The sequence below is a fragment of the Nesoenas mayeri genome (assembly GCF_963082525.1).
Source record: "Nesoenas mayeri genome assembly, chromosome: 1".
Classification (NCBI taxonomy): domain Eukaryota; kingdom Metazoa; phylum Chordata; class Aves; order Columbiformes; family Columbidae; genus Nesoenas; species Nesoenas mayeri.
Window position 1 is genome coordinate 72,385,287 of NC_137541.1, and position 12,427 is coordinate 72,397,713.

The following is a 12,427-nucleotide window of genomic DNA, read 5'->3' on the forward strand; positions in this document are numbered from 1 at the left end:
ACACCCACATGCTAATTGAACTGCAGATCATTACAGAGTTACTGTATTTAATCTGGAAACTGCCTCTGTTTTAATTCCTTTATATTGGCATGGGTGTGAGAACACAATTGCATTGAACCTGTGGCCATAAAAAGCACAGACTGTCATATGCTGGTGATGCCAGTGTGACTCGCTCTGCTCCAAAAGTCAGCTTGTGCCACACTTTTCACTTCACCCCAACTTGCACGAGGCAGCAGATGTCACCGGGGCCAGGTCCGCAGCGCTGGTGGATGGCGTGTGTTCAGGCACTGACGCAGTCACCGACTGGATGGGCAAAGCAGATGCTGTAATATTTTTCACGGGCCAAATTTGGGTGTAGTGTGATTTTGTGGTTGGGACAGGAAGACGTTAAAGCTGCATGAGCTCCAAACAATGGACACATTCATGGTGCTGACAAGTGATTTGCCATGTTGGAGTGTTACAGGCAGTCACCAGTGGTTCCAAGAGTTACAGTACGCTGCAGTTAGGACAGCCACCCTGGAAAGGCACACGGTATTGCTCTCCAAATCATGAAGTAACTTCTGTCATCACTGCAAAAGCTTATCCAGCAATCACACATGGAATGAGCTGGTTTGAACACTGTTACAAAATGTGTTTATTCTTCATTGCTATTGTCCTTGGCTGTTGTGACCTCCCTCTGTAAAAGGAGTAACTGTGCTAGGATTACATATCCTATCCTATTTTGCCTTTTCTATCTGCTAATAAATCACAGATCCATCAGGAAGTGTTTTTTAAATGGAAGAAGCAGCAGGAGGTAGATCAGTGTCTCAGAAAGTTAGTCAGAAATATTCCTGATTTCTTAGACATTATTTTATTTATTTGAATAAGACTAAGGCTATGGCCCTGATTACTCTGAACCATCTACACTGGGGGTGTCAAATTCATTTTCACCGGGGGTCACATCAGCCTTGCCTTTGCCTTCACAGGGCCAAATGCAATTTTAGGGCTGTATAAATGTAGAAGTAGTTACATATATACAGCCCTAAAATTGCATTTGGCCCTGTGAAGGCAACTGTGAGGCTGATGTGACCCCCGGTGAAAATGAGTCTGACACACCTGATCTACACACATTGAATGCTGACTTGGACAAACTGTCTTTATCCCACTAGAAACAACTTTGGGGCAATTTTTTCCTGCCATAAGCGGTTCCTGTAGCACACAAGACATCTTTCCGTAAATGCAGGATGCCTGACTCTTGGCCAAAACGACCTGAGATGTGCTGCTCCTTCTTTCAGGAATTGGGCGAATATCTGTGAGCCTTTGCTTGTTCTAGTAATTTTTGTCTCTCCATAGTCATCCAGTGTCAAGTAAGATTGTTTAGCAGATAATTTGATCCTAGGTAGTATCTGTAATTGTGTGTTTATCATTACTTATTCTTTTAATGGTGTGTGATGGTGTTTCCAAGGCACATGTTATAATTCTGTGTACAACTAAGCAGATGACTCTTAAAAAGCAGACTAATGAACACTCAGCTGTCTGTACTTGTTTTCTTCTAAATGCTCATTTACTTGTGATTCTGTTTCCCCACAATTAAAATGATTTGAACTTAGGTCTAATCAATCCAAAGAGAGCACAGCTAAAGAAAAGCTCTCAAAGTAAGTGGGTCTCAGTGACAATTTCATAAATATGTTCTCCCACTTGAACAGCTTTAATGATTTGCCAGTATAAATTACATACGGTTTTACTTTGTCCCATTCACAGCAAATGGAAGTTTATTGTGACAGGTTTGGATGAGAGAAATATTTAGTCTTTCCTTTCATTATTGAATTATCTAGTTTTTCTATGCTGACCTATCAAAAGTTACGACATATCACAGTGACCACAGCACTAAGCACTTTTTAATTTTATTATACAGCAAACATAAAATCATCTACTGGATCAATGTTCTCATATGACATCAGGCCTATTTAAAAAGCTGCTTGCAATTTGCAGAGATTGTTTGGGACAATGTAGGAAAACAGCTTTCCAGGAAGCAGTGGTAATCCTTCTTCTAGCCTATTTTTACTCAAAAATGCAGACAGAAGAAGGGGAATGGGGTGTGTGTGTGTGTGTGTGGCAGTGTGTGGTTTCTCCTTTACAGCAAGGAGAAGTTTGTAAACTAGTTTGTTCATCAGTTTGATCCTAAAATTAGACTCTTGCTCTCCCGAAGTTCTTTCCACTGCAACTAAATACCACTTACAGAGGAAATAAAGGATCAAAAATTACAGTCTAGAAAAATCAGATGGAAATGTATTTTTGGTACTTGGGCTACTTAGTTTTTCTACACTGGCAAGAAAAATAATTTGACAATATAAGGAGAGTATTCCATCCTCCTTTTCTTGGACTCTGTTAGCATAATAAAGTATTTTCATTTCCAATCTAAATCGGAATTACACAGGCTAGTCATCCCTCAAGTCAACAGTATCTCTTGTAAGACTGAGTTCTCCAAAATCTCCATCAGCCAGTTGAGTGATGAAGGTCACGTGCTACAAATATATCTGCTTCACATAATTATTACACAGAAATACAGTAACTATTTATTGAAATAATAAGGACTGTAGAGGTAGCCACTGACAACACTGAACATGTTTTAAGCTGACAGCATCCTAAAAAACAGGGTATGTAAGGGGTTGTGATGCTTTGTAAGTGTGGGGGGAACAAATATTGTCAAGAGGGCAGTCAAATTTTATTTATCAGAATGTGGTATCATAAAATCTTAATTGAAGCAGTGAGAATGCTGCAGGCATAGAAGCTTCCCTGCCACAGAGAATGGAATAAAGACTTCTGTATGTACACAGTAAAGTTGCTATGGTCTTTTATTTGCAATGGATCAGAGAGTATCGTCTTTATTATTCTGATTCAAAGATCATTCAGGTCAATAGAAAAATTCCCTCAAGCTTCAGTGGCTTTTGTTTAAAAGGAAGAGACAAATGCCTACTGTCAATAATGAATGATGAAACAGTGGACTGTTTTGGGTGGGGAATGTGTACATATGCATATAATTAATTTGCTTACAATTATTCTGGTAAGCAGAAAACATAGCAGCTGAGTATTTCCCATCTGACTTTCTTTATTTCCTCATCTTTTAACAAACATAACCAACTGAAACATGGAGCTATTTATTTTCTCTTCTGTAATAAAAAGATACATTACTTTGATGCCCAGAAAATAACATTAAACATTCATTTATTTGTGACAGTTTCATTATATTATTACATATGCCTTGGTTTGGTGCATAGGAAGTGTACAGTTTAACATGCTCATTTTATTACCAATTTTTAAAAGGTATGGAGCTTTCCTCTATAATAGACAGGAGATATAGGTTTGAGTTTCCCATGTATTGCTGAGTACAGATGAGATTGGAATTTAAGCAATATGCCTTATCTGTGTAACAGGTTAATTTCAATGAGAGGTCTTTGTTTAATTAGAATCAAACATAATCTTACTATCAAACAATAAGTACAAAAACAAGGAATATTTTTTTAATATGTGCAATAGCTTGTTAGTCTCTTAATATTTCCAATTCCTTTTGCACTTCCTCTTGTAGCCGTAGCTGAATGTCGCTTTTTAAATATCCAGACTAAACTTTCCAGAAATGATTAGCAATTCTGGGTGCCTATTCAGAGTTCTCCTACTGGGGCCCAAAAGCAAATGTTTGGCACTTTCTAACCGTCTGACTCCTTCAAGGTAGTTAATATTGAGGTGAAAGTGCTAATCCTTACCAAACTTCTTCCATCCAAAATTAGCATATATTCATCTCAATGAACTCTGATGTCTCTTTTGTTCCATATCCTCAGCTGCTCTGGTTTTCTGGCCAAGGAGCAATAGCTAAGATCTGCCTAAACATTTAGAGAAGTTTAAAATTTGACTAGGCAGCTGAGTACTTTTACATACTACTTATTTATACAGTCAACTACATCAGGCTCACTTAATTTGCTCCACTCTATGTCTAATCAACATAATAGCTTGTTATTTGTCTTAAACTACAAACCAAATATTTAAAAAATAAAACAAAAAAACCCCACTATTCTGTTTTACAAACAAGTATACGACATAATAGTTTGTGGTAATGATTTAGGTTGGAGTGGCTTGCTTGTCTGAAATTTCTAATGCTCTCTCAGAACCAGTACTCAGAGACAAAGATGTGAACGTTGACGATGTTACGATGAGATACCACTCCACCCATGACGTAATTCATCTCCAGTTTCAGGATAGCATGGAAAGGTCCAACAATGGGCCTCACCTGGCGAACTACACCTGTTGGGATAGAAATAGGTTGCTGAGATTAATAGGAGAATCAGATGAGTTTGGATGAGGTACACTCCCCTTTGTTTTCAGTACAGCTGATGGAAAGTTATTTTATCTGTTGGATCTGTAAAGAAAGCTTGCAAAATAAGAATAAAATATAACTTTTGAATCAAAATACCTTGAAGAAGATCTAGAAAGAACACTAAAATGCTGCTAATGGCAGAAAAACTATATATTCTGAAATTAGTAATTTTTTTTTTCCTAGCTTTTATTCAGAGAGATAAATTCTGTAAGCAGACTGTGACACTGTTTTTTACGTAGGACATAAGGAGACACAATCTCACTTCACAGTTATTTTCCAGGTCTGGTGTTACAGAGCAGGGAGCTACCAAATATCTCTCATCTGAAAGCATGTACCTGAAAGGTTAAAATCATGTAAACCAGAGGTCAGCCAGGAGGCATGGGGAGTCTGGTGGAGATCCCCCTCCTCAAACTTCTCCTTCTGACAACTGACTTATCTGAGAGGGCGTTATATTCAGAAGGAAATACACAGTTTGAGAAAGCATTATTTAAGATATATTTCTTCTGCATGCTGGGGGTTATCTTTCAGAAGCCGACAGCACACCAGCACCTTCCCGGAGTCCCAGCTGAACTCGTGCAGCAGTCCCTACAAACATCTTGGCTTGAGACCTGATGGGGAGATAAACATTTGCTTATGCAGGCTGTCAGCACCTTTTTCTAAAGCAGGGATGACATTACAGTTTTGTCCTGTTTAAATACCAACTAATATCTTCAGCATGCAGTAAAACTGCAAACTTTTCACCACATTCTCTTTGCTTGCCATATTTGATGAATACACTTTTTTAAGCATCCTTCCCCCTGCTCCCCCTACAACTTACATGTCCATACATACATGTATACTTTTTGTTTATTTGTTTGTTTTCACAGTATCACAGTATCACAGTATGTTTGGGATTGGAAGGGACCTCAAAAGATCATCCAATCCCCCTGCTGGAGCAGGAACGCCTAGGTGAGGTCGCACAGGAACATGTCCAGGTGGGTTTTGAATGTCTCCAGCGAAGGAGACTCCACAACCTCCCTGGGCAGCCTGTTCCAGTGCTCTGGCACCCTCACTGACAACACATCACGTTATCGCAGATACTGCTTTAACTGAAAACCACAGAAACACACGGTATTGGAATCACTCTGCACTGGCAAGCTGCTTAACCTACCCTGATAGTGGCTCATGCAGCGATCACCAGGCCTCAGATGGCAAAGGCTGCTGCTCTTTCCATTTAGCAATCTTTTTATAGTGTTCTACACTTTCTTGCTCTATTCTAATAGAGTCTACCCTAGTCTAGAATCAGTATTGCAAATTGTGGTTTTTTTCTGATGTGATGCAATTTTACTCAGGATGGTTTATCCCACAGTATGGCATCTATCCATATGTTATTGATGTAGCAATCAAAGCAGTTAGTAACTTTCTCATTCTTATTTGAAGACATTCTGCTAATAGGCAGAAAAAATGGAGCATCTATTCTCGAGGTGAAATGGACAAACACTGTGATCTGTGTGGCAGTACTTTTCCACACAGTTTTCTTGCTGCAGTTTTAAAATCAAATGGTCTGAGAAGCAAAAGCTGCACTTGTCGAGACAGCTATATTCATGTAAGAAACTCAAGGAATGTACAAGGAAACACAATACTCTCACAATATTTATTTATCCAGTTTGTTGTGTCAGTGCCCTAGATGGTCCTGAAATGACCACTGGTGCAAAAGAACTATTTCCCTTCCTCTCCTGCTAAATAAGTAGGATGATGCAGTCAGATGGGTTTGTGCTACAGCACATGTGTAAGGATGCAGTCATTCTAAATGGGCAGAAGTAAAAAAAAAAAAGAGTAAGAAAAAAACTTTGAAATGTTCTACTGGATAAAAGCATATGACAGGTTTTCAGCTCTTGATAGATGTATGCAGCGAGAGCTTTCCATAATTTTTGGGGGGTGAAAAGTGCTAAAGTGGAAAACCAGGGCATTTTTCTCCACCACACTCAAGGACAAATATGGGTGGAAATCATGCAATAGCAAAGCTGCTCAGAGCCTGAAACGTGGCTATGCACTTCTCCAGTTCCAAGGGATCCTGTGAGTTGTGTTAGAAATGCTGTCGATGGCTACCTGCCATCATGTGTCACCACCTTTTGACGCTACCTATGTCTGATTCTCTAATGTCTCATGCCTTTCACATCACGTACAAGCGAGGCGCAGCTCTTCCAGTTCCACATAAGGCCAGCAGTGCCTCATGCCTACTCTCACAAACAGATGTCTGAAGAAAAAGCCCGAGACTCAGGCCTGGAACAAGTAATTCACATACACAACTCAATGACTCAGTCAATATCTCAAGAGCATTTAGCACAGGACCCATTTGAAGATGCCATGTGTAATAATTCTGGATGTTTTTAAGCGACGTGGATTTATTGGTTTCTGCAACATTTGCGTAAACACATTGTTCCACGATGCCTTTTGGCAGACTAATGCCTGGTCCAGATTTGTGGTCTGGCATCCTTGAGCATTTTTAGCTGAATATTAAGTATAAAAACATACTTGATAGTAGCAGGAAGGCTACAATTTTTAAATGTACTGAAAAGTCAGGAAACGTAGAAATTAAACTGCTGCTTTTTCATCTCTTTTTTTTAACCAGTCTAAATCCAAAGTAGCTGGATGGAACCACTCAGATTTGACATGGGGATGACTACCAATAAGGACTTGGTCCTGGATCACTGTAGCAGCACACATTATCTTGTGAGTTGTTCTCTGCACTATGCCAGGAGAACAATGGTGTTGCTCCTTAAATGACCTGAAAACAGAGCGCTCTCAAATACCACCTGATGATGGTCCTTTCTGGGACCAAAGCTGCAGACCCTACAGTTGGTAAATGGGGTGAGTGTACTTAAACGAGTTCACCCAAATCCTTGTTTCAAAAATATTAGATTTCAGCTAGATTAGCATTTTTGCACAAAAGAAAAGAAAAAAAAAAATCCAGGAGAATATTTGTCTATTTTAAAACAGGGTGAATCACTGATAACAAATGAGCGAGGAGATTCACACTGCTGCTGAATCCCATGTGCCAGGCAATCTCAAGCATTTTTGTTATCTTGCTTACAGGCACATCTATGCAAGCAAGTGCTGTTACCTGCCAGTCTGATGTGCTGCTGTTGCTGTTTATACTCTTTGATTCATAATCTCTGACCCAAACACAGACTCAGCCTCCAGAAAACCCTGTGTGTCACAGGCCAGGCAGACTATTTTCAATCAGCTCACCTTTGTTTGGTTTTGTTTTTTTTGTTAACTGAACAGAGATGTTATTACATGTCCCAAATCTGCTTGGGTATCTTCATGGTTTGCTGAACTTCTTTTAGAAAACAATGACAAGGCTTCTTTTTCTTGCACACTTAGCCCTCATTGTAAACAGGATCTACACCAATCCTTTCCATCTGCTGACCTGTGTAAGCAAACAGCCTTGGCTTGAGCGGCAGTAAGTTTATGGATGTCACAGTTATTTCTGCAGTGATAGCCTGACCAAGGCCTAGAACTTTTAAAGCTCTGTAATTAATACACTGAGCTTTTCTCTTGCCCTGCTTCTTCTTCTTTCATGTTTCATATTTCAATTTTGTCTAATGTAAAAGTATGTCAACATGTGCAGTGGAGACATTAACATGAATAATACAATACTTATTTTCAAGGGAGAATAATGACAACAGCCAGCAACCTTGGAGCCACTGTCGTTGGATTACTGAGGCTTTGCTTATCAAAGAAGATGGGATAAATAAGACAGCAAGGTTAATATTGTTAATCTTCCAAAGCCTTTCAGCAGAATTTCTGTTATTGTAATCAGATGCCACAGGTATTCCTTGGCTTGTCTATACCTCTTTAAGATATCATTACATTTCTCTGCTTTGAAATATGTGAGACCTCCAGGCAATTCACCTTTGTGTCTGGTTTCTGCTTGTATTTCTGCATTATGTAGCTAACTTGCTAAGAAGGTCCATTTTGAACCTAGGAGAAATACTGCTGCTTTGTTACCGCGTTAACCCATTCTGGATGACAAGTCCCTGCTTTATCATGCATTAACATTTTGTCTCCAGAAATCCTGACTTCTGTGCTAAGCTGGCTGCCCAGTATGCCAAAGGAGCACTTGCAAAACTCTTTAAAATACTTTAAAAACAAAAGAAAACAAACAAACAAACAAAACAAAACAAACCCCACACCTTTTCTTCTTTTTTTTTTTTTTTCCACTGCTAACCACAAAATCTGCAGCAATTACATCTGCAAAGAATTTGTGTCATTATGTTCCTTACACCTCTTGCTGAACACTGCATTTGCATTTTCTCTAGAAAAAGTACATCTAAAAAGCATATCTAAAGCAGAACCAAAGCAGCTTATTTTCACAGTGCCACTAGAAAAGGCTGGCTTGGGTTTGTAGAGGGTGTATTACATTATGTTTTCTGTTCCAGAGGTAAAGGTCGCAAGATTTTCCACAGGGAATGATTCTTAAGTCTAGTCAACCATTTAAATCTGTATCATCATAAGAACACAGTACAGACAGATATTGCACCAGTTCCTCAAAAAGAGAGCCTCAGATAACCTAAGCTTTTAAGGACCCCCAAAAAATCAAGCTGAGGAGTGTTAGTGGAGCGGGCGAGGGATGAGAGGCTGAAGGGAAAGGCAACAGGGATGGCTGATGACTAGGGAGCTGTATCTGATGGATGCTGGAAGACAAGGGGATGTGCTGAAGTAAACCTCCTCTAGCCCTACCTGCGATATGCATATGCAGGCAATATGTATTTGTGTATGTATAAACAATCCAAACTACTGCCAAATCAAAAATTGTTCCTCTAAATAACCTGTGGGCTATGCTCAGAAAGATACAATAAACACAGTTATCAAAAATGTGATCAAACCCCTCAACCACATTTCAAGCTCTGTGTTAAGTAGCAAGCACAACAGCTCTTTTCCTCTTACCACCTTCCCATCTCCTCCCCCATACACGGGGTTACAGCCATATTGTTGCTTTCTGGTTGTCATATGCCAAAGGGTAGTAACAAAACTACCTTTTTTGTGTGTGTCCTTTATGCTCACAGCAAGTGCACAGTCTCTTTTGTGACTCTTCTCAGGTGGCTAGTTAACAATGAGACATGTGGCTTTTTACTATCATTGGAATCCAAAAGTATTCTCTCTTTTTCATCCATACAAGACTTTGAACTTGACATTATAGGCAGGTGCTAATTTAACCAGTTTGTCTGGGAACAAACAATTTATTTAGGAAAATTTCCCTTTTTTTTTTTTTTTAATTGTTTAATTGTATGATCTGTGGTCAGCTACAAACTGACCACAGACTGACAAATCTTGGGATAGATGGTGAGGAGTTACTGAGAGAGCATGAAGTGGTGAAAAGAAGAACGATCCACTCTTCTGAATCTATAATTAGCATATTCATCTGGTCCTAAATAGAACAAAACACACCTTTTTATTAATTTTGAGATCGATTTAAAATTAAACACTGTAAAAAAATCTAAAATAATAAGAATGGGATATATATATTTGAAATACCAAAGGCAGACAAACAAATCTGAGGGTAGCTCATTGTTCACTTTTTCTTCAAAATAAGCATGCATTGCTATTGAATTTTTTGGTGTGTGTGTTTGCATCCTGTTTGCATTATTAACATTAAAATTAACTTTCACAAATCAGAAATTAATAGGACAACTGCGAACTCGTTCACTCTACTGCAAGTAGAACTACTGACCATATATTAAAAAATATATATTTTGCATTAGTTAGAATTAACAGCAACTTGGTACATTAAATATTACATTAATTATTGTGTGCAATAAAGCTCCATAAGAATGCTAATATCAGCTCCATTGTAAAATACAGTCATAGACAGCAAAAGGTCTAAGGGCTGAGGAAAGCTAAAGAATCTCCTAGGATCTTCTTGGTAATTCTTGTGTGTGATGATGTTCCTTTGCCCCTGATACACAGCCTGTTTCACTGGCTGCCTTGCTCTGAGATACCCAGGCAATTTCTGACCACGTACATGCCAGCTGGGTCAAAAAGCTGAGCAGGGTATGAGGTTTAACAGGTGAGAGGCAAAAATGCGTACCAGGGCTGAAAAATGTGCTCCTTGTTCATGCATAATGTATGGCATTTTGGTAGCAATATGCTATTCCTCATGAGATAAATAAAATCCCATGTGAGATGCATAAAAGCCCAAACAAATCAGTTTTTCCCCTAAATTTCCTAATCCTCAGGTTAGGAGTCTACAGGTCTGATCACAAGTGAAAGCTCAAGTCCATCACAAAATGTGCCCCTTTTGAAAAAAAAAAACAAACCGGGAAGCCTTGTCAAGAGAATGTGCTATAACACAGTGAGAGTTAGTGCTGTTTTCTAACAACTTCAGGGATGAGCTGCTAGTGACACCTACAAGAGAGAGATTTCAAGGACACATAAAGCACCTTGCAATTTTTCCTCTAGCTATTTTCCTTGTGCTTTAAATGGATACTCAGAATATGAAATGATTAATTTGCAAAAATTCAAGTATCAGAGAATGTAGTGAGAGCTGTGGAGCTGGAGCCTAAACTCAGTTGAAACTCAGGTAATTTGTTTGGCTTTATATTAACTTCCAAATAACCTCAGCCTATGTTCTGAAGTCCTACCTTTTGCTTTCCCGTTTCCCCACAAAAAAATACTCTGGTCCTTTTTACAGCCTTGTCAGAGATGAACAGCCCTAGCTTCCAGAACAGTAACTACTCTTTTTAAAGCAATGGATCTTTGGGAATCACAAAAATAGCCTTTAAATAGTCTGCTAGTCTGTGTCAGGCCACAGGTAGATACGATTATGTACAAAGGACGCACACGGGCTCTCCTCTAATGTTAGCAAACCTCTTTTATCCTACATGGACGTTGCAGTAAGGAAGCCAAGAGGTTATCCTCTCAGCCTCCTGGAACCTACAGCCATTGCATGGCTATTACAGGAAAGTAGCCCAAAACACCAGCACGCTAGTGGTAGTGTGTGGTGAACAACTTTTTGCCGGGGAAAAGCGTGTTTGTGAGTTTCCCTTAAGCAATACAAGAAGACTGATCTCATGTTAATGCAAGATCCTGGAGTATAATTTCAAGTTTGCTTTTCTCCTCAAGGCCTCTTGCGTTATACTGCTGGCCAAGATTTTCAAAATTAACTTCTTAGATGCATCACTATTACTTAAGAGCATAGTCCTAGTTTCAAAGGAGATGTTCAAGCAATTAGGAAGTTTAAGACCAGGGAAATTATTGTTGCAGTGACTATTTAAAAAGGCAAAATTGATAGGATCATTCCAGAAATAAGCAAGAGAAAAAAAACATCCAGCCATGAATAAATAATTCCTTGGATCAAATCATAGACAACGAGTTGCAGGCTGGGCTTGAATACCAGACTATCTCAGTCTACAACATGTAAATACATATCTACAATGTGAAGCCAAAGCTATATAGCCAAATTGGTTTTGGCTTTGTAGACCTCAACTCAAAGAAGTCATGTTTAGATTTGTAAGAAAAAAGTTATTTCTTATTCAGTATTCATTACAAATATACAAAGTTCATTAATAAGGTTGGAAAATAATTCACATCCTGGTCACAAACAGAAAACATATATTTTAGGTTATTTTATCAATTTATTTTTTTCCATAAAAAGCTTTGAGGCTCTGCATACATTAACGTTTAATTAAATTCCTTTCCTAAAGCCTGTTCTTTATTCCAAAAGGTTATGCCAAAGTAATGATTTTCGGTGCTTAAATTGCTCTGCCAACATAGTTACTAGAGTACTTACTGGCCTATATCATGCCAGGGGAGAAGGGAAGTAAATCAACTGTTGGGTAAGTGCTTAATGCACCCTAGCTTTGAAAATATAATGCTTCAAACTTCGCACATTAGGGAATGTCTTACTGCATTTGGTAGAGTGAAAGCTGCAAAGTTTTTCATTTTGTAGTAATCCAGTCCTGTCATGTTTTCAACATTTCCACATTCCATAATCAGAATTACAGAACAGTTGAGGTGGGAAATGCCTCTGAAGACCATCTGAACGGCCCCTTGCGCAAAGCAGGGCCACCTAGGGCATGTTGCTCTGGGCTGTAT

General features: G+C 38.9%; 1 protein-coding gene across 2 annotated transcripts in view; it reads right to left on the reverse strand.

Annotated features, from left to right (window-relative positions):
- Window positions 1-3,859: 3,859 nt before the first annotated feature.
- FBLN1 (fibulin 1) overlaps window positions 3,860-12,427 on the reverse strand; it is a gene marked incomplete at its 5' end in the record, with an annotated part of 80,383 nt that continues 71,815 nt past the window's right edge. For both annotated transcript variants that reach the window (XM_080363856.1, XM_080363855.1), the window contains one exon: window positions 3,860-4,275. In XM_080363856.1, the coding sequence (XP_080219982.1) occupies window positions 4,136-4,275 (140 nt within the window). In that variant the 3' untranslated portion in view covers window positions 3,860-4,135. The remainder of the gene's footprint in view (window positions 4,276-12,427) is intronic.